General features: G+C 39.5%; 1 protein-coding gene across 1 annotated transcript in view; it reads left to right on the forward strand.

Moving 5' to 3' along the window:
• Positions 1-1,020: 1,020 nt before the first annotated feature.
• The window catches only part of LOC133608235 (asc-type amino acid transporter 1-like), an 86,516-nt gene continuing 62,138 nt past the window's right edge, over positions 1,021-25,398 (forward strand). Inside the window, exon 1 of the mRNA XM_061963439.1 lies at positions 1,021-1,157. Within this exon, the coding sequence (XP_061819423.1) occupies positions 1,052-1,157 (106 nt within the window). The 5' untranslated portion in view covers positions 1,021-1,051. The remainder of the gene's footprint in view (positions 1,158-25,398) is intronic.

Below are 25,398 nucleotides of genomic sequence, written 5' to 3' on the forward strand. Positions count from 1 at the left end.
ATAAAAGTAATAAAAATAATATAAGTATGATAAATATGTATTTGACTGCGTTTAAAAGTAGAAAAATTAATACAAATAATATATGTATGATAAATATGTATTTGACTGCGTTTTAAAGTAATAAAAGTAATACTAATAATATTTTTATGATAAATATGTATTTGACTGCGTTGAAAGTAATAAAAGTAATACTAATAATAATAATATATGTATGATAAATATGTATTCGATTGCGTTTAAAAGTAATAAAAGTAATACAAATAATATAAGTATGATAAATATGTATTTGACTGCGTGTAAAAGTAATAAAAGTAATAATAATAATATATGTATGATAAATATGTATTTGCGTTTAAAAGTAATAATAATAATATATGTATGATAAATATGTATTTGCGTTTAAAAGTAATAAAAGAAATAATAATAATATATGTATGATAAATATGTATTTGCGTTTAAAAGTAATAAAAGTAATAATAATAATATATGTATGATAAATATGTATTTGCATTTAAAAGTAATAAAAGTAATAATAATAATATATGTATGATAAATATGTATTTGCGTTTAAAAGTAATAAAAGTAATAATAATAATATATGTATGATAAATATGTATTTGACTGCGTGTAAAAGTAATAAAAGTAATAATAATAATATATGTATGATAAATATGTATTTGCGTTTAAAAGTAATAAAAGTAATAATAATAATATATGTATGATAAATATGTATTTGACTGCGTTTAAAAGTAATAAAAGTAATAATAATAATATATGTATGATAAATATGTATTTGCGTTTAAAAGTAATAAAAGTAATAAAAGTAATATATGTATGATAAATATGTATTTGCGTTTAAAAGGAGGCTGCGTGCAGGTCACGTGATGCCATTTGTCGCTTAAATCCGAGAAGGTACGCGTCCCGGCTTCACTGCGCATGCGCCAGTCCGCATCAGTGCGGGGTGGACGAACAGGAGCGCGCTTCTCGCTTCCAGTGGCCAGTCAGTCGCGTGGACGTGGACGTGGACGTGGACGTGGACGTGGTCGCGGAGATGGGGGACGAGGGGAAGAGGAAGAAGGACAAAAAGTCGTCCAAGGACGACAGAGTCACTCTGAAGAAGGAAATCGGACTTTGGAGCGCGTGCGCGATCATCATCGGTGAGTTTTGCAACGCAACAATGTTGAGAAGGTGAACATGTTGTCGATCATCTGCGGCCGCAAACTTGCAGCTTTTACGCACTAAAAGGTGCGTTTGGACGCGCCCTGACTGCGTGGCACCCAGTGAAGTGTTGCATCACCTACATGCTACACAATGCGTGTTGCATCACCTACATGCTACACAACTTGTGTTGCATCACCTACATGCTACACAACTTGTGTTGCATCACCTACATGCTACACAACTTGTGTGTAGACGTGGCTCCATCTTCCCCCCCCCACCCCCCGATCGACTTGGAACTTTCTTCCACTTCCAGAAAGTGTGCGTGAAATACGCGTACGTGCGTGTGTGTGCGTGCGTGTGTGCGTGTGTGTGCGTGTGTGTGTGTGTGTGTGTGTGTGTGTGTGTGTGTGTGTGTGTGTGTGTGTGTGTGTGTGTGTGTGTGTGTGTGTGTGCGTGTGTGTGTGTGTGTGTGTGTGTGTGTGCGTGCGTGTGAACGTCAGAGAGGATGCTTTAAAGTGCAGGAAGTGACTGCTTTGCTGGGAGTCTTGTTACAATACACACACTATAGTACACTATAGTACACTATATGTATACTATATGACACACTATAGTACACTACACACACTATAGTACACTACACACACTATAGTACACTATATGTATACTCAGAGGTGGGTAGTAACGCGCTACATTTACTCCGTTACATCTACTTGAGTAACTTTTGGGATAAATTGTACTTCTAAGAGTAGTTTTAATGCAGCATACTTTTACTTTTACTTAAGTATATTTATAGAGAAGAAACGCTACTTTTACTCCGCTACTTTTATCTACATTCAGCTCGCTACTCGCTACTAATTTTTATCCATCTGTTAATGCACGCTTTGTTTGTTTTGGTCTGTCAGACAGACCTTCAAAGTGCCTGCGTTTCAACAAATACAGTCACTGGTGACGTTCACTCCGTTCCACCAATCAGATGCAGTCACTGGTGACGTTGGACCAATCAAACAGAGCCAGGCGGTCACATGACCTGACTTAAACAAGTTGAAAAACGTATTGGGGTGTTACCATTTAGTGGTCAATTGTACAGAATAATATGTACTGTACTGTGCAATCTACTAATAAAAGTTCCAATCAATCAATCAAAAGTGTGAAGGAAAAAAGACCCTTTTTTATTTCAACCGTACATCCCGTCAAAAGCCTAAAGACTGACTGCACAGTTCCTGTCTTCACAATAAAAGTGCCGCTCCATTGCGCTTGCGCTTTCAAAATAAGAGTCTCCGAAAGCCAGCACAAACAAGCTAGCAAGCTACGGAGTTTGCCGCCAATGTATTTCTTGTAAAGTGTATAAAAAACGAATATGGAAGCTGGACAAATAAGATGCCAAAAACCAACCACTTTCATGTGGTATTAGACAGAAAGGAGGAACTTTTCTCCTCCATTTGAAAACGTGGACGTTATCATCACTACTGTCTGATTACAATCAATGCAAGTCATCAGAATCAGGTAATACACCAACTTATATTCTTGTCTTCATGAAAAAAAGGAATCTATATGTGTTAAACATGCATGTATATTCATTAAAACACCTTTAACATGTAAACAAAAACAGCAAAATAAATAAATATAAATTATATACTGTATATATATATATATATATGTATGTATATATATATATATATATATATATAAATATATATATATATATATATATATATATATATATATATATATATATATATATATATATATATATATATATATATATATGTGTGTGTGTATGTTACTCATCAGTTACTCAGTACTTGAGTAGTTTTTTCACAACATACTTTTTACTTTTACTCAAGTAAATATTTGGGTGACTACTCCTTACTTTTACTTGAGTAATAAATCTCTAAAGTAACAGTACTCTTACTTGAGTACAATTTCTGGCTACTCTACCCACCTCTGACCATATGTATACTATAGTACACTACACACACTGTAGTACACCATATGTATACTATAGTACACTACACACACTGTAGTACACCATATGTATACTATAGTACACTAAACACACTATAGTACACCACATGTATACTATAGTACACTACACACACTATAGTACACCATATGTATACTATAGTACACTACACACACTTTAGTACACCATATGTATACTATAGTACACTACACACACTATAGTACACTATATGTATACTATAGTACACTAAACACAACCCTATAGTACACCATATGTATACTATAGTACACAAATAAAGGGTTGAAGAAAGTAGCTTACATCAGCAGTACTCATGTATGTAACAACATCATTAATATTACTAATACAAATACTGTCAAAAGTGTACAATGATGTATTGCAGCAATAAATGTAAGTATTGTTGACATTTAATACACACAAAGTACACACCATGTACTAAGTATTGTTGACATTTAATACACACAAAGTACACACCATGTACTAAGTATTGTTGACATTTAATACACACAAAGTACACACAATGTACTAAGGATTGTTGACATTTAATACACACAAAGTACACACCATGTACTAAGGATTGTTGACATTTAATACACACAAAGTACACACCATGTACTAAGGATTGTTGACATTTAATACACAAGAAGTACACACTATGTACTAAGGATTGTTGACATTTAATACACAAAAAGTACACACTATGCTGCTAAAACTGTCAAAGGTCAAGACAGAATTCTGAAGAATTTAAACAAAAAGAAGAGAATTCATATTTTTGCTGGTGTAATTTTGATCAGGCACTAATTGGACGCCCTGGTGACAGAAAGGAGGTCCTTGCATCATTGAATGTTTACAGTGTTCTGGAATAACAGTTGGCTTAAAAGATGGCTATTTTTAGCTGCAAATATGCAGAATATTCTGAACTTTGAGGACGTGCGACATAACCTAAACATTCATCCAGGATCTTCATGTTTCACACGTGTTGCCTTCACTGACACCTCCGTAAAACTGTAAACTTGAACTCCGGGGCGGCGCGTGATGCCTTTGAGGCTTTGGGAAAAGAAATGTGAGGCAGGCTCACATGGTTCATTCCACAAGTTCCTTGCAGAGAGACTGTCATGTTGCTGCGGCTGGATGTGGGAGGCGGAGCCTACTGGGCTCCTGCAGGGGGAACAATGGTGTCAGTTTTCTTCAGCTATTTCACACTGGAAAGAAGTCGCTCGCGTGCTAACTTGGCCCGTCGATGGCGTTGGCTTCTCTGGACTGATAGGAAAACGTGCTTGATGTTTTTTTTTCATAAAGTAAAACAAAAAATGTCAATTAGCGATGACGTCATGCTAGACTCATATTAGGAGCGATGACGTCATGCTAGATTCATATTAGGAGCGATGACGTCATGATACATTCATATTAGGAGCGATGACGTCATGCTAGATTCATATTAGGAGCGATGACGTCATGCTAGATTCATATTAGGAGCGATGACGTCATGATACATTCATATTAGGAGCGATGACGTCATGCTAGATTCATATTAGGAGCGATGACGTCATAATAGATTCATATTAGGAGCGATGACGTCATGCTAGATTCATATTAGGAGCGATGACGTCATGATAGATTCATATTCGGAGCGATGACGTCATGATAGATTCATATTAGGAGCGATGACGTCATGCTAGATTCATATTAGGAGCGATGACGTCATGCTAGATTCATATTAGGAGCGATGACGTCATGATAGATTCATACTAGGAGCGATGACGTCATGATAGATTCATATTAGGAGCGATGACGTCATGCTGGATTCATATTAGGAGCGATGACGTCATGCTGGATTCATATTAGGAGCGATGACGTCATGCTAGATTCATATTAGGAGCGATGACGTCATGCTAGATTCATATTCGGAGCGATGACGTCATGATAGATTCATATTAGGAGCGATGACGTCATACTAGATTCATATTAGGAGCGATGACGTCATGCTAGATTCATATTAGGAGCGATGACGTCATGCTAGATTCATATTAGGAGCGATGACGTCATGATAGATTCATATTAGGAGCGATGACGTCATGATAGATTCATATTAGGAGCGATGACGTCATGCTGGATTCATATTAGGAGCGATGACGTCATGATGGATTCATATTAGGAGCGATGACGTCATGCTAGATTCATATTAGGAGCGATGACGTCATGATAGATTCATATTAGGAGCGATGACGTCATGCTAGATTCATATTAGGAGCGATGACATCATGATAGATTCATATTAGGAGCGATGACGTCATGCTAGATTCATATTAGGAGCGATGACGTCATAAAAGATTCATATTAGGAGCGATGACGTCATGATAGATTCATATTAGGAGCGATGACATCATGATGGATTCATATTAGGAGCGATGACGTCATGCTAGATTCATATTAGGAACGATGACGTCATGCTAGATTCATATTAGGAGCGATGGCGTCATTACAGATTCATATTAGGAACGATGACGTCATGCTAGATTCATATTAGGAGCAATGACGTCATGATAGATTCATATTAGGAGCGATGATGTCATGACAGATTCATATTAGGAGCGATGACGTCATGCTAGATTCATATTAGGAGCGATGACGTCATGCTAGATTCATAATAGGAGCGATGACGTCATAATAGATTCATATTAGGAGCGATGACGTCATGATAGATTCATATTAGGAGCGATGACGTCATGATAGATTCATATTAGGAGTGATGACGTCATGCTAGATTGATATTAGGAGCGATGACGTCATGATAGAGTCATATTAGGAGCGATGACGTCATGATAGATTCATATTAGGAGCGATGACGTCATGCTAGATTCATATTAGGAGCGATGACGTCATGCTAGATTCATATTAGGAGCGATGACGTCATTATAGATTCATATTAGGAGCGATGACGTCATGCTAGATTCATATTAGGAGCGACGACGTCATGATAGATTCATATTAGGAGCGATGACGTCATGCTAGATTCATATTAGGAGCGATGACGTCATGATAGATTCATATTAGGAGCGATGACGTCATGCTAGATTCATATTAGGAGCGATGACGTCATGCTAGATCCATATTAGGAGCGATGATGTCATGATAGATTCATATTAGGAGCGATGACGTCATGATGGATTCATATTAGGAGCGATGACATCATGATGGATTCATATTAGGAGCGATGACGTCATGATAGATTCATATTAGGAGCGATGACATCATGATGGATTCATATTAGGAGCGATGACGTCTTGATGGATTCATATTCGGAGCCATGACGTCATGATAGATTCATATTAAGAGCGATGACGTCATGATAGATTCATATTAGGAGCGATGACGTCATGATAGATTCATATTAGGAGCGATGACGTCATGCTAGATTCATATTAGGAGCGATGACATCATGCTAGATTCATATTAGGAGCAATGACGTCATGCTAGATTCATATTAGGAGCGATGACGTCATTATAGATTCATATTAGGAGCGATGACGTCATGCTAGATTCATATTAGGAGCGATGACGTCATGATGGATTCATATTCGGAGCGATGACGTCATGCTAGATTCATATTAGGAGCGATGACATCATGATAGATTCATATTAGGAGCGATGACGTCATGATTGATTCATATTCGGAGCGATGACGTCATGATAGATTCATATTAGGAGCGATGATGTCATACTAGATTCATATTAGGAGCGATGACGTCATGCTAGATTCATATTAGGAGCGATGACGTCATGCTAGATTCATATTAGGAGCGATGACGTCATGATAGATTCATACTAGGAGCGATGACGTCATGATAGATTCATATTAGGAGCGATGACGTCATGCTGGATTCATATTAGGAGCGATGACGTCATGATGGATTCATATTAGGAGCGATGACGTCATGCTAGATTCGTATTAGGAGCGATGACGTCATGCTGGATTCATATTAGGAGCGACGACGTCATGATAGATTCATATTAGGAGAGATGACATCATGATGGATTCATATTAGGAGCGATGACGTCATGACAGATTCATACTAGGAGCGATGACGTCATGATAGATTCATATTAGGAGCGATGACGTCATGCTAAATTCATATTAGGAGCGATGACGTCATGATAGATTCATATTAGGAGCGATGACGTCATGATAGATTCATATTAGGAGCGATGACGTCATGCTAGATTCATATTAGGAGCGATGATGTCATGCTACATTCATATTAGGAGCGATGACGTCATGATAGATTCATACTAGGAGCGATGACGTCATGATAGATTCATATTAGGAGCGATGACGTCATGCTAGATTCATATTAGGAGCGATGACGTCATGATAGATTCATACTAGGAGCGATGACGTCATGATAGATTCATACTAGGAGCGATGATGTCATGATAGATTCATATTAGGAGCGATGACGTCATGATAGGTTCATATTAGGAGCGATGACGTCATGCTGGATTCATATTAGGAGCGATGACGTCATGCTAGATTCATATTAGGAGCGATGACGTCATGATAGATTCATATTAGGAGCGACGACGTCATGCTAGATTCATATTAGGAGCGATGACGTCATGCTAGATTCATATTAGGAGCGATGACGTCATGATAGATTCATACTAGGAGCGATGACGTCATGCTAGATTCATATTAGGAGCGATGACGTCATGCTAGATTCATATTAGGAGCGATGACGTCATGATAGATTCATATTAGGAGCGATGACGTCATGCTAGATTCATATTAGGAGTGATGACGTCATGATAGATTCATATTAGGAGCGATGACGTCATGCTAGATTCATATTAGGAGCGATGACGTCATGATAGATTCATATTAGGAGCGATGATGTCATGATAGATTCATATTAGGAGCGATGACGTCATGATAGATTCATATTAAGAGCGATGACGTCATTATAGATTCATATTAGGAGCGATGACGTCATGCTAGATTCATATTAGGAGCGACGACGTCATGATAGATTCATATTAGGAGCGATGACGTCATGCTAGATTCATATTAGGAGCGATGACGTCATGATAGATTCATATTAGGAGCGATGACGTCATGCTAGATTCATATTAGGAGCGATGACGTCATGCTAGATCCATATTAGGAGCGATGATGTCATGATAGATTCATATTAAGAGCGATGACGTCATGATGGATTCATATTAGGAGCGATGACATCATGATGGATTCATATTAGGAGCGATGACGTCATGATAGATTCATATTAGGAGCGATGACATCATGATGGATTCATATTAGGAGCGATGACGTCTTGATGGATTCATATTCGGAGCCATGACGTCATGATAGATTCATATTAAGAGCGATGACATCATGATAGATTCATATTAGGAGCGATGACGTCATGATAGATTCATATTAGGAGCGATGACGTCATGCTAGATTCATATTAGGAGCAATGACGTCATGCTAGATTCATATTAGGAGCAATGACGTCATGCTAGATTCATATTAGGAGCGATGACGTCATTATAGATTCATATTAGGAGCGATGACGTCATGCTAGATTCATATTAGGAGCGATGACGTCATGATGGATTCATATTCGGAGCGATGACGTCATGCTAGATTCATATTAGGAGCGATGACGTCATGATAGATTCATATTAGGAGCGATGACGTCATGATTGATTCATATTCGGAGCGATGACGTCATGATAGATTCATATTAGGAGCGATGACGTCATACTAGATTCATATTCGGAGCGATGACGTCATGATAGATTCATATTAGGAGCGATGACGTCATACTAGATTCATATTAGGAGCGATGACGTCATGCTAGATTCATATTAGGAGCGATGACGTCATGCTAGATTCATATTAGGAGCGATGACGTCATGATAGATTCATACTAGGAGCGATGACGTCATGATAGATTCATATTAGGAGCGATGACGTCATGCTGGATTCATATTAGGAGCGATGACGTCATGATGGATTCATATTAGGAGCGATGACGTCATGCTAGATTCGTATTAGGAGCGATGACGTCATGCTGGATTCATATTAGGAGCGACGACGTCATGATAGATTCATATTAGGAGCGATGACGTCATGATAGATTCATATTAGGAGCGATGACGTCATGCTAGATTCATATTAGGAGCGATGACATCATGCTAGATTCATATTAGGAGCAATGACGTCATGCTAGATTCATATTAGGAGCGATGACGTCATTATAGATTCATATTAGGAGCGATGACGTCATGCTAGATTCATATTAGGAGCGATGACGTCATGATGGATTCATATTCGGAGCGATGACGTCATGCTAGATTCATATTAGGAGCGATGACGTCATGATAGATTCATATTAGGAGCGATGACGTCATGATTGATTCATATTCGGAGCGATGACGTCATGATAGATTCATATTAGGAGCGATGACGTCATACTAGATTCATATTCGGAGCGATGACGTCATGATAGATTCATATTAGGAGCGATGACGTCATACTAGATTCATATTAGGAGCGATGACGTCATGCTAGATTCATATTAGGAGCGATGACGTCATGCTAGATTCATATTAGGAGCGATGACGTCATGATAGATTCATACTAGGAGCGATGACGTCATGATAGATTCATATTAGGAGCGATGACGTCATGCTGGATTCATATTAGGAGCGATGACGTCATGATGGATTCATATTAGGAGCGATGACGTCATGCTAGATTCGTATTAGGAGCGATGACGTCATGCTGGATTCATATTAGGAGCGACGACGTCATGATAGATTCATATTAGGAGCGATGACGTCATGATAGATTCATATTAGGAGCCATGACGTCATGCTAGATTCATATTAGGAGCGACGACGTCATGCTAGATTCATATTAGGAGCGATGACGTCATGATAGATTCATATTAGGAGCGATGACGTCATGCTAGATTCATATTAGGAGCGATGACGTCATGCTAGATTCATATTAGGAGCGATGACGTCATGCTAGATTCATATTAGGAGCGATGACGTCATGCTAGATTCATATTAGGAGCCATGAAGTCATGCTAGATTCATATTAGGAGCGATGACGTCATGATAGATTCATATTAGGAGCGATGACGTCATGATAGATTCATATTAGGAACGATGACGTCATGATAGATTCATATTAGGAGCGATGACGTCATGATAGATTCATATTAGGAGCGATGACGTCATGATAGATTCATATTAGGAGCGATGACGTCATGATAGATTCATTTTAGGAGCGATGACGTCATGATGGATTCATATTAGGAGCGATGACGTCATGCTAGATTCATATTAGGAGCGATGACGTCATGCTAGATTCATATTAGGAGCGATGACGTCATGATGGATTCATATTAGGAGTTATGACGTCATGATAGATTCATATTAGGAGCGATGACGTCACGCTAGATTCATATTAGGAGCGATGACGTCATGCTAGATTCATATTAGGAGCCATGAAGTCATGCTAGATTCATATTAGGAGCGATGACGTCATGATAGATTCATATTAGGAGCGATGACGTCATGATAGATTCATATTAGGAACGATGACGTCATGATAGATTCATATTAGGAGCGATGACGTCATGATAGATTCATATTAGGAGCGATGACGTCATGATAGATTCATATTAGGAGCGATGACGTCATGATAGATTCATTTTAGGAGCGATGACGTCATGATGGATTCATATTAGGAGCGATGACGTCATGCTAGATTCATATTAGGAGCCATGAAGTCATGCTAGATTCATATTAGGAGCGATGACGTCATGATAGATTCATATTAGGAGCGATGACGTCATGATAGATTCATATTAGGAACGATGACGTCATGCTAGATTCATATTAGGAGCGATGACGTCATGCTGGATTCATATTAGGAGCGATGACGTCTTGATAGATTCATATTAGGAGCGATGACGTCATGCTAGATTCATATTAGGAGCGATGACGTCATGATAGATTCATATTAGGAGCCATGACGTCATGCTAGATTCATATTAGGAGCGATGACGTCACGCTAGATTCATATTAGGAGCGATGACGTCATGATGGATTCATATTAGGAGCGATGACGTCATGATAGATTCATATTAGGAGCCATGACGTCATGATAGATTCATATTAGGAGCGATGACGTCATGCTAGATTCATATTAGGAGCGATGACGCCATGCTAGATTCATATTAGGAGCGATGATGTCATGCTAGATTCATATTAGGAGCCATGACGTCATGCTAGATTCATATTAGGAGCGATGACGTCATGCTAGATTCATATTAGGAGCGATGACGTCATGATAGATTCATATTAGGAGCGATGACGTCATGCTAGATTCATATTAGGAGCGATGACGTCATGATAGATTCATATTAGGAGCGATGACGTCATGCTAGATTCATATTAGGAGCGATGACGTCATGATAGATTCATATTAGGAGCGATGACGTCATGATAGATTCATATTAGGAGCGATGACGTCTTGATAGATTCATATTAGGAGCGATGACGTCATGCTAGATTCATATTAGGAGCGATGACGTCATTATAGATTCATATTAGGAGCGATGACGTCATGATAGATTCATATTAGGAGCGATGACGTCATGCTAGATTCATATTAGGAGCGATGACGTCATGATAGATTCATATTAGGAGCGATGACGTCATGATAGATTCATATTAGGAGCGATGACGTCATGCTAGATTCATATTAGGAGCGATGACGTCATTATAGATTCATATTCGGAGCGATGACGTCATGCTAGATTCATATTAGGAGCGATGACGTCATGCTAGATTCATATTAGGAGCGATGACGTCATGATAGATTCATATTAGGAGCCATGACGTCATGCTAGATTCATATTAGGAGCGATGACGTCACGCTAGATTCATATTAGGAGCGATGACGTCATGATAGATTCATTTTAGGAGCGATGACGTCATGATGGATTCATATTAGGAGCGATGACGTCATGCTAGATTCATATTAGGAGCCATGAAGTCATGCTAGATTCATATTAGGAGCGATGACGTCATGATAGATTCATATTAGGAGCGATGACGTCATGATAGATTCATATTAGGAACGATGACGTCATGCTAGATTCATATTAGGAGCGATGACGTCATGCTGGATTCATATTAGGAGCGATGACGTCTTGATAGATTCATATTAGGAGCGATGACGTCATGCTAGATTCATATTAGGAGCGATGACGTCATGATAGATTCATATTAGGAGCCATGACGTCATGTTAGATTCATATTAGGAGCGATGACGTCACGCTAGATTCATATTAGGAGCGATGACGTCATGATGGATTCATATTAGGAGCGATGACGTCATGATAGATTCATATTAGGAGCCATGACGTCATGATAGATTCATATTAGGAGCGATGACGTCATGCTAGATTCATATTAGGAGCGATGACGCCATGCTAGATTCATATTAGGAGCGATGATGTCATGCTAGATTCATATTAGGAGCCATGACGTCATGCTAGATTCATATTAGGAGCGATGACGTCATGCTAGATTCATATTAGGAGCGATGACGTCATGATAGATTCATATTAGGAGCGATGACGTCATGCTAGATTCATATTAGGAGCGATGACGTCATGATAGATTCATATTAGGAGCGATGACGTCATGCTAGATTCATATTAGGAGCGATGACGTCATGATAGATTCATATTAGGAGCGATGACGTCATGATAGATTCATATTAGGAGCGATGACGTCTTGATAGATTCATATTAGGAGCGATGACGTCATGCTAGATTCATATTAGGAGCGATGACGTCATTATAGATTCATATTAGGAGCGATGACGTCATGATAGATTCATATTAGGAGCGATGACGTCATGCTAGATTCATATTAGGAGCGATGACGTCATGATAGATTCATATTAGGAGCGATGACGTCATGATAGATTCATATTAGGAGCGATGACGTCATGCTAGATTCATATTAGGAGCGATGACGTCATTATAGATTCATATTCGGAGCGATGACGTCATGCTAGATTCATATTAGGAGCGATGACGTCATGCTAGATTCATATTAGGAGCGATGACGTCTTGATAGATTCATATTAGGAGCGATGACGTCATGCTAGATTCATATTAGGAGCGATGACGTCATGATAGATTCATATTAGGAGCCATGACGTCATGCTAGATTCATATTAGGAGCGATGACGTCACGCTAGATTCATATTAGGAGCGATGACGTCATGATAGATTCATATTAGGAGCGATGACGTCATGATAGATTCATATTAGGAGCCATGACGTCAGGATAGATTCATATTAGGAGCGATGACGTCATGCTAGATTCATATTAGGAGCGATGACGCCATGCTAGATTCATATTAGGAGCGATGATGTCATGCTAGATTCATATTAGGAGCGATGACGTCATGCTAGATTCATATTAGGAGCGATGACGTCTTGATAGATTCATATTAGGAGCGATGACGTCATGCTAGATTCATATTAGGAGCGATGACGTCATGCTAGATTCATATTAGGAGCGATGACGTCTTGATAGATTCATATTAGGAGCGATGACGTCATGCTAGATTCATATTAGGAGCGATGACGTCATGATAGATTCATATTAGGAGCCATGACGTCATGCTAGATTCATATTAGGAGCGATGACGTCATGCTAGATTCATATTAGGAGCGATGACGTCATGATAAATTCATATTAGGAGCGATGACGTCATGATAGATTCATATTAGGAGCGATGACGTCATGCTAGATTCATATTAGGAGAGATGACGTCATGCTAGATTCATATTAGGAGCGATGACGTCATGCTAGATTCATATTAGGAGCGACGACGTCATGCTAGATTCATATTAGGAGCGATGACGTCATGATAGATTCATATTAGGAGCGATGACGTCATGCTAGATTCATATTAGGAGCGATGACGTCATGCTAGATTCATATTAGGAGCGATGACGTCATGCTAGATTCATATTAGGAGCGATGACGTCATGCTAGATTCATATTAGGAGCCATGAAGTCATGCTAGATTCATATTAGGAGCGATGACGTCATGATAGATTCATATTAGGAGCGATGACGTCATGATACATTCATATTAGGAGCGATGACGTCATGCTAGATTCATATTAGGAGCGATGACGTCATGCTAGATTCATATTAGGAGCGATGACGTCATGATACATTCATATTAGGAGCGATGACGTCATGCTAGATTCATATTAGGAGCGATGACGTCATAATAGATTCATATTAGGAGCGATGACGTCATGCTAGATTCATATTAGGAGCGATGACGTCATGATAGATTCATATTCGGAGCGATGACGTCATGATAGATTCATATTAGGAGCGATGACGTCATGCTAGATTCATATTAGGAGCGATGACGTCATGCTAGATTCATATTAGGAGCGATGACGTCATGATAGATTCATACTAGGAGCGATGACGTCATGATAGATTCATATTAGGAGCGATGACGTCATGCTGGATTCATATTAGGAGCGATGACGTCATGCTGGATTCATATTAGGAGCGATGACGTCATGCTAGATTCATATTAGGAGCGATGACGTCATGCTAGATTCATATTCGGAGCGATGACGTCATGATAGATTCATATTAGGAGCGATGACGTCATACTAGATTCATATTAGGAGCGATGACGTCATGCTAGATTCATATTAGGAGCGATGACGTCATGCTAGATTCATATTAGGAGCGATGACGTCATGATAGATTCATATTAGGAGCGATGACGTCATGATAGATTCATATTAGGAGCGATGACGTCATGCTGGATTCATATTAGGAGCGATGACGTCATGATGGATTCATATTAGGAGCGATGACGTCATGCTAGATTCATATTAGGAGCGATGACGTCATGATAGATTCATATTAGGAGCGATGACGTCATGCTAGATTCATATTAGGAGCGATGACATCATGATAGATTCATATTAGGAGCGATGACGTCATGCTAGATTCATATTAGGAGCGATGACGTCATAAAAGATTCATATTAGGAGCGATGACGTCATGATAGATTCATATTAGGAGCGATGACATCATGATGGATTCATATTAGGAGCGATGACGTCATGCTAGATTCATATTAGGAACGATGACGTCATGCTAGATTCATATTAGGAGCGATGGCGTCATTACAGATTCATATTAGGAACGATGACGTCATGCTAGATTCATATTAGGAGCAATGACGTCATGATAGATTCATATTAGGAGCGATGATGTCATGACAGATTCATATTAGGAGCGATGACGTCATGCTAGATTCATATTAGGAGCGATGACGTCATGCTAGATTCATAATAGGAGCGATGACGTCATAATAGATTCATATTAGGAGCGATGACGTCATGATAGATTCATATTAGGAGCGATGACGTCATGATAGATTCATATTAGGAGTGATGACGTCATGCTAGATTGATATTAGGAGCGATGACGTCATGATAGAGTCATATTAGGAGCGATGACGTCATGATAGATTCATATTAGGAGCGATGACGTCATGCTAGATTCATATTAGGAGCGATGACGTCATGCTAGATTCATATTAGGAGCGATGACGTCATTATAGATTCATATTAGGAGCGATGACGTCATGCTAGATTCATATTAGGAGCGACGACGTCATGATAGATTCATATTAGGAGCGATGACGTCATGCTAGATTCATATTAGGAGCGATGACGTCATGATAGATTCATATTAGGAGCGATGACGTCATGCTAGATTCATATTAGGAGCGATGACGTCATGCTAGATCCATATTAGGAGCGATGATGTCATGATAGATTCATATTAGGAGCGATGACGTCATGATGGATTCATATTAGGAGCGATGACATCATGATGGATTCATATTAGGAGCGATGACGTCATGATAGATTCATATTAGGAGCGATGACATCATGATGGATTCATATTAGGAGCGATGACGTCTTGATGGATTCATATTCGGAGCCATGACGTCATGATAGATTCATATTAAGAGCGATGACGTCATGATAGATTCATATTAGGAGCGATGACGTCATGATAGATTCATATTAGGAGCGATGACGTCATGCTAGATTCATATTAGGAGCGATGACATCATGCTAGATTCATATTAGGAGCAATGACGTCATGCTAGATTCATATTAGGAGCGATGACGTCATTATAGATTCATATTAGGAGCGATGACGTCATGCTAGATTCATATTAGGAGCGATGACGTCATGATGGATTCATATTCGGAGCGATGACGTCATGCTAGATTCATATTAGGAGCGATGACATCATGATAGATTCATATTAGGAGCGATGACGTCATGATTGATTCATATTCGGAGCGATGACGTCATGATAGATTCATATTAGGAGCGATGACGTCATACTAGATTCATATTAGGAGCGATGACGTCATGCTAGATTCATATTAGGAGCGATGACGTCATGCTAGATTCATATTAGGAGCGATGACGTCATGATAGATTCATACTAGGAGCGATGACGTCATGATAGATTCATATTAGGAGCGATGACGTCATGCTGGATTCATATTAGGAGCGATGACGTCATGATGGATTCATATTAGGAGCGATGACGTCATGCTAGATTCGTATTAGGAGCGATGACGTCATGCTGGATTCATATTAGGAGCGACGACGTCATGATAGATTCATATTAGGAGAGATGACATCATGATGGATTCATATTAGGAGCGATGACGTCATGACAGATTCATACTAGGAGCGATGACGTCATGATAGATTCATATTAGGAGCGATGACGTCATGCTAAATTCATATTAGGAGCGATGACGTCATGATAGATTCATATTAGGAGCGATGACGTCATGATAGATTCATATTAGGAGCGATGACGTCATGCTAGATTCATATTAGGAGCGATGATGTCATGCTACATTCATATTAGGAGCGATGACGTCATGATAGATTCATACTAGGAGCGATGACGTCATGATAGATTCATATTAGGAGCGATGACGTCATGCTAGATTCATATTAGGAGCGATGACGTCATGATAGATTCATACTAGGAGCGATGACGTCATGATAGATTCATACTAGGAGCGATGATGTCATGATAGATTCATATTAGGAGCGATGACGTCATGATAGGTTCATATTAGGAGCGATGACGTCATGCTGGATTCATATTAGGAGCGATGACGTCATGCTAGATTCATATTAGGAGCGATGACGTCATGATAGATTCATATTAGGAGCGACGACGTCATGCTAGATTCATATTAGGAGCGATGACGTCATGCTAGATTCATATTAGGAGCGATGACGTCATGATAGATTCATACTAGGAGCGATGACGTCATGCTAGATTCATATTAGGAGCGATGACGTCATGCTAGATTCATATTAGGAGCGATGACGTCATGATAGATTCATATTAGGAGCGATGACGTCATGCTAGATTCATATTAGGAGTGATGACGTCATGATAGATTCATATTAGGAGCGATGACGTCATGCTAGATTCATATTAGGAGCGATGACGTCATGATAGATTCATATTAGGAGCGATGATGTCATGATAGATTCATATTAGGAGCGATGACGTCATGATAGATTCATATTAAGAGCGATGACGTCATTATAGATTCATATTAGGAGCGATGACGTCATGCTAGATTCATATTAGGAGCGACGACGTCATGATAGATTCATATTAGGAGCGATGACGTCATGCTAGATTCATATTAGGAGCGATGACGTCATGATAGATTCATATTAGGAGCGATGACGTCATGCTAGATTCATATTAGGAGCGATGACGTCATGCTAGATCCATATTAGGAGCGATGATGTCATGATAGATTCATATTAAGAGCGATGACGTCATGATGGATTCATATTAGGAGCGATGACATCATGATGGATTCATATTAGGAGCGATGACGTCATGATAGATTCATATTAGGAGCGATGACATCATGATGGATTCATATTAGGAGCGATGACGTCTTGATGGATTCATATTCGGAGCCATGACGTCATGATAGATTCATATTAAGAGCGATGACATCATGATAGATTCATATTAGGAGCGATGACGTCATGATAGATTCATATTAGGAGCGATGACGTCATGCTAGATTCATATTAGGAGCAATGACGTCATGCTAGATTCATATTAGGAGCAATGACGTCATGCTAGATTCATATTAGGAGCGATGACGTCATTATAGATTCATATTAGGAGCGATGACGTCATGCTAGATTCATATTAGGAGCGATGACGTCATGATGGATTCATATTCGGAGCGATGACGTCATGCTAGATTCATATTAGGAGCGATGACGTCATGATAGATTCATATTAGGAGCGATGACGTCATGATTGATTCATATTCGGAGCGATGACGTCATGATAGATTCATATTAGGAGCGATGACGTCATACTAGATTCATATTCGGAGCGATGACGTCATGATAGATTCATATTAGGAGCGATGACGTCATACTAGATTCATATTAGGAGCGATGACGTCATGCTAGATTCATATTAGGAGCGATGACGTCATGCTAGATTCATATTAGGAGCGATGACGTCATGATAGATTCATACTAGGAGCGATGACGTCATGATAGATTCATATTAGGAGCGATGACGTCATGCTGGATTCATATTAGGAGCGATGACGTCATGATGGATTCATATTAGGAGCGATGACGTCATGCTAGATTCGTATTAGGAGCGATGACGTCATGCTGGATTCATATTAGGAGCGACGACGTCATGATAGATTCATATTAGGAGCGATGACGTCATGATAGATTCATATTAGGAGCGATGACGTCATGCTAGATTCATATTAGGAGCGATGACATCATGCTAGATTCATATTAGGAGCAATGACGTCATGCTAGATTCATATTAGGAGCGATGACGTCATTATAGATTCATATTAGGAGCGATGACGTCATGCTAGATTCATATTAGGAGCGATGACGTCATGATGGATTCATATTCGGAGCGATGACGTCATGCTAGATTCATATTAGGAGCGATGACGTCATGATAGATTCATATTAGGAGCGATGACGTCATGATTGATTCATATTCGGAGCGATGACGTCATGATAGATTCATATTAGGAGCGATGACGTCATACTAGATTCATATTCGGAGCGATGACGTCATGATAGATTCATATTAGGAGCGATGACGTCATACTAGATTCATATTAGGAGCGATGACGTCATGCTAGATTCATATTAGGAGCGATGACGTCATGCTAGATTCATATTAGGAGCGATGACGTCATGATAGATTCATACTAGGAGCGATGACGTCATGATAGATTCATATTAGGAGCGATGACGTCATGCTGGATTCATATTAGGAGCGATGACGTCATGATGGATTCATATTAGGAGCGATGACGTCATGCTAGATTCGTATTAGGAGCGATGACGTCATGCTGGATTCATATTAGGAGCGACGACGTCATGATAGATTCATATTAGGAGCGATGACGTCATGATAGATTCATATTAGGAGCCATGACGTCATGCTAGATTCATATTAGGAGCGACGACGTCATGCTAGATTCATATTAGGAGCGATGACGTCATGATAGATTCATATTAGGAGCGATGACGTCATGCTAGATTCATATTAGGAGCGATGACGTCATGCTAGATTCATATTAGGAGCGATGACGTCATGCTAGATTCATATTAGGAGCGATGACGTCATGCTAGATTCATATTAGGAGCCATGAAGTCATGCTAGATTCATATTAGGAGCGATGACGTCATGATAGATTCATATTAGGAGCGATGACGTCATGATAGATTCATATTAGGAACGATGACGTCATGATAGATTCATATTAGGAGCGATGACGTCATGATAGATTCATATTAGGAGCGATGACGTCATGATAGATTCATATTAGGAGCGATGACGTCATGATAGATTCATTTTAGGAGCGATGACGTCATGATGGATTCATATTAGGAGCGATGACGTCATGCTAGATTCATATTAGGAGCGATGACGTCATGCTAGATTCATATTAGGAGCGATGACGTCATGATGGATTCATATTAGGAGTTATGACGTCATGATAGATTCATATTAGGAGCGATGACGTCACGCTAGATTCATATTAGGAGCGATGACGTCATGCTAGATTCATATTAGGAGCCATGAAGTCATGCTAGATTCATATTAGGAGCGATGACGTCATGATAGATTCATATTAGGAGCGATGACGTCATGATAGATTCATATTAGGAACGATGACGTCATGATAGATTCATATTAGGAGCGATGACGTCATGATAGATTCATATTAGGAGCGATGACGTCATGATAGATTCATATTAGGAGCGATGACGTCATGATAGATTCATTTTAGGAGCGATGACGTCATGATGGATTCATATTAGGAGCGATGACGTCATGCTAGATTCATATTAGGAGCCATGAAGTCATGCTAGATTCATATTAGGAGCGATGACGTCATGATAGATTCATATTAGGAGCGATGACGTCATGATAGATTCATATTAGGAACGATGACGTCATGCTAGATTCATATTAGGAGCGATGACGTCATGCTGGATTCATATTAGGAGCGATGACGTCTTGATAGATTCATATTAGGAGCGATGACGTCATGCTAGATTCATATTAGGAGCGATGACGTCATGATAGATTCATATTAGGAGCCATGACGTCATGCTAGATTCATATTAGGAGCGATGACGTCACGCTAGATTCATATTAGGAGCGATGACGTCATGATGGATTCATATTAGGAGCGATGACGTCATGATAGATTCATATTAGGAGCCATGACGTCATGATAGATTCATATTAGGAGCGATGACGTCATGCTAGATTCATATTAGGAGCGATGACGCCATGCTAGATTCATATTAGGAGCGATGATGTCATGCTAGATTCATATTAGGAGCCATGACGTCATGCTAGATTCATATTAGGAGCGATGACGTCATGCTAGATTCATATTAGGAGCGATGACGTCATGATAGATTCATATTAGGAGCGATGACGTCATGCTAGATTCATATTAGGAGCGATGACGTCATGATAGATTCATATTAGGAGCGATGACGTCATGCTAGATTCATATTAGGAGCGATGACGTCATGATAGATTCATATTAGGAGCGATGACGTCATGATAGATTCATATTAGGAGCGATGACGTCTTGATAGATTCATATTAGGAGCGATGACGTCATGCTAGATTCATATTAGGAGCGATGACGTCATTATAGATTCATATTAGGAGCGATGACGTCATGATAGATTCATATTAGGAGCGATGACGTCATGCTAGATTCATATTAGGAGCGATGACGTCATGATAGATTCATATTAGGAGCGATGACGTCATGATAGATTCATATTAGGAGCGATGACGTCATGCTAGATTCATATTAGGAGCGATGACGTCATTATAGATTCATATTCGGAGCGATGACGTCATGCTAGATTCATATTAGGAGCGATGACGTCATGCTAGATTCATATTAGGAGCGATGACGTCATGATAGATTCATATTAGGAGCCATGACGTCATGCTAGATTCATATTAGGAGCGATGACGTCACGCTAGATTCATATTAGGAGCGATGACGTCATGATAGATTCATTTTAGGAGCGATGACGTCATGATGGATTCATATTAGGAGCGATGACGTCATGCTAGATTCATATTAGGAGCCATGAAGTCATGCTAGATTCATATTAGGAGCGATGACGTCATGATAGATTCATATTAGGAGCGATGACGTCATGATAGATTCATATTAGGAACGATGACGTCATGCTAGATTCATATTAGGAGCGATGACGTCATGCTGGATTCATATTAGGAGCGATGACGTCTTGATAGATTCATATTAGGAGCGATGACGTCATGCTAGATTCATATTAGGAGCGATGACGTCATGATAGATTCATATTAGGAGCCATGACGTCATGTTAGATTCATATTAGGAGCGATGACGTCACGCTAGATTCATATTAGGAGCGATGACGTCATGATGGATTCATATTAGGAGCGATGACGTCATGATAGATTCATATTAGGAGCCATGACGTCATGATAGATTCATATTAGGAGCGATGACGTCATGCTAGATTCATATTAGGAGCGATGACGCCATGCTAGATTCATATTAGGAGCGATGATGTCATGCTAGATTCATATTAGGAGCCATGACGTCATGCTAGATTCATATTAGGAGCGATGACGTCATGCTAGATTCATATTAGGAGCGATGACGTCATGATAGATTCATATTAGGAGCGATGACGTCATGCTAGATTCATATTAGGAGCGATGACGTCATGATAGATTCATATTAGGAGCGATGACGTCATGCTAGATTCATATTAGGAGCGATGACGTCATGATAGATTCATATTAGGAGCGATGACGTCATGATAGATTCATATTAGGAGCGATGACGTCTTGATAGATTCATATTAGGAGCGATGACGTCATGCTAGATTCATATTAGGAGCGATGACGTCATTATAGATTCATATTAGGAGCGATGACGTCATGATAGATTCATATTAGGAGCGATGACGTCATGCTAGATTCATATTAGGAGCGATGACGTCATGATAGATTCATATTAGGAGCGATGACGTCATGATAGATTCATATTAGGAGCGATGACGTCATGCTAGATTCATATTAGGAGCGATGACGTCATTATAGATTCATATTCGGAGCGATGACGTCATGCTAGATTCATATTAGGAGCGATGACGTCATGCTAGATTCATATTAGGAGCGATGACGTCTTGATAGATTCATATTAGGAGCGATGACGTCATGCTAGATTCATATTAGGAGCGATGACGTCATGATAGATTCATATTAGGAGCCATGACGTCATGCTAGATTCATATTAGGAGCGATGACGTCACGCTAGATTCATATTAGGAGCGATGACGTCATGATAGATTCATATTAGGAGCGATGACGTCATGATAGATTCATATTAGGAGCCATGACGTCAGGATAGATTCATATTAGGAGCGATGACGTCATGCTAGATTCATATTAGGAGCGATGACGCCATGCTAGATTCATATTAGGAGCGATGATGTCATGCTAGATTCATATTAGGAGCGATGACGTCATGCTAGATTCATATTAGGAGCGATGACGTCTTGATAGATTCATATTAGGAGCGATGACGTCATGCTAGATTCATATTAGGAGCGATGACGTCATGCTAGATTCATATTAGGAGCGATGACGTCTTGATAGATTCATATTAGGAGCGATGACGTCATGCTAGATTCATATTAGGAGCGATGACGTCATGATAGATTCATATTAGGAGCCATGACGTCATGCTAGATTCATATTAGGAGCGATGACGTCATGCTAGATTCATATTAGGAGCGATGACGTCATGATAAATTCATATTAGGAGCGATGACGTCATGATAGATTCATATTAGGAGCGATGACGTCATGCTAGATTCATATTAGGAGAGATGACGTCATGCTAGATTCATATTAGGAGCGATGACGTCATGCTAGATTCATATTAGGAGCGACGACGTCATGCTAGATTCATATTAGGAGCGATGACGTCATGATAGATTCATATTAGGAGCGATGACGTCATGCTAGATTCATATTAGGAGCGATGACGTCATGCTAGATTCATATTAGGAGCGATGACGTCATGCTAGATTCATATTAGGAGCGATGACGTCATGCTAGATTCATATTAGGAGCCATGAAGTCATGCTAGATTCATATTAGGAGCGATGACGTCATGATAGATTCATATTAGGAGCGATGACGTCATGATAGATTCATATTAGGAACGATGACGTCATGATAGATTCATATTAGGAGCGATGACGTCATGATAGATTCATATTAGGAGCGATGACGTCATGATAGATTCATATTAGGAGCGATGACGTCATGATAGATTCATTTTAGGAGCGATGACGTCATGATGGATTCATATTAGGAGCGATGACGTCATGCTAGATTCATATTAGGAGCGATGACGTCATGCTAGATTCATATTAGGAGCGATGACGTCATGATGGATTCATATTAGGAGTTATGACGTCATGATAGATTCATATTAGGAGCGATGACGTCACGCTAGATTCATATTAGGAGCGATGACGTCATGCTAGATTCATATTAGGAGCCATGAAGTCATGCTAGATTCATATTAGGAGCGATGACGTCATGATAGATTCATATTAGGAGCGATGACGTCATGATAGATTCATATTAGGAACGATGACGTCATGATAGATTCATATTAGGAGCGATGACGTCATGATAGATTCATATTAGGAGCGATGACGTCATGATAGATTCATATTAGGAGCGATGACGTCATGATAGATTCATTTTAGGAGCGATGACGTCATGATGGATTCATATTAGGAGCGATGACGTCATGCTAGATTCATATTAGGAGCCATGAAGTCATGCTAGATTCATATTAGGAGCGATGACGTCATGATAGATTCATATTAGGAGCGATGACGTCATGATAGATTCATATTAGGAACGATGACGTCATGCTAGATTCATATTAGGAACGATGACGTCATGCTAGATTCATATTAGGAGCGATGACGTCATGCTAGATTCATATTAGGAGCGATGACGTCTTGATAGATTCATATTAGGAGCGATGACGTCATGCTAGATTCATATTAGGAGCGATGACGTCATGATAGATTCATATTAGGAGCCATGACGTCATGCTAGATTCATATTAGGAGCGATGACGTCACGCTAGATTCATATTAGGAGCGATGACGTCATGATAGATTCATATTAGGAGCGATGACGTCATGATAGATTCATATTAGGAGCCATGACGTCATGATAGATTCATATTAGGAGCGATGACGTCATGCTAGATTCATATTAGGAGCGATGACGCCATGCTAGATTCATATTAGGAGCGATGATGTCATGCTAGATTCATATTAGGAGCGATGACGTCATGCTAGATTCATATTAGGAGCGATGACGTCATGCTAGATTCATATTAGGAGCGATGACGTCATGATAGATTCATATTAGGAGCGATGACGTC

This window comes from Nerophis lumbriciformis, linkage group LG06 (genome assembly GCF_033978685.3).
Source record: "Nerophis lumbriciformis linkage group LG06, RoL_Nlum_v2.1, whole genome shotgun sequence".
Classification (NCBI taxonomy): domain Eukaryota; kingdom Metazoa; phylum Chordata; class Actinopteri; order Syngnathiformes; family Syngnathidae; genus Nerophis; species Nerophis lumbriciformis.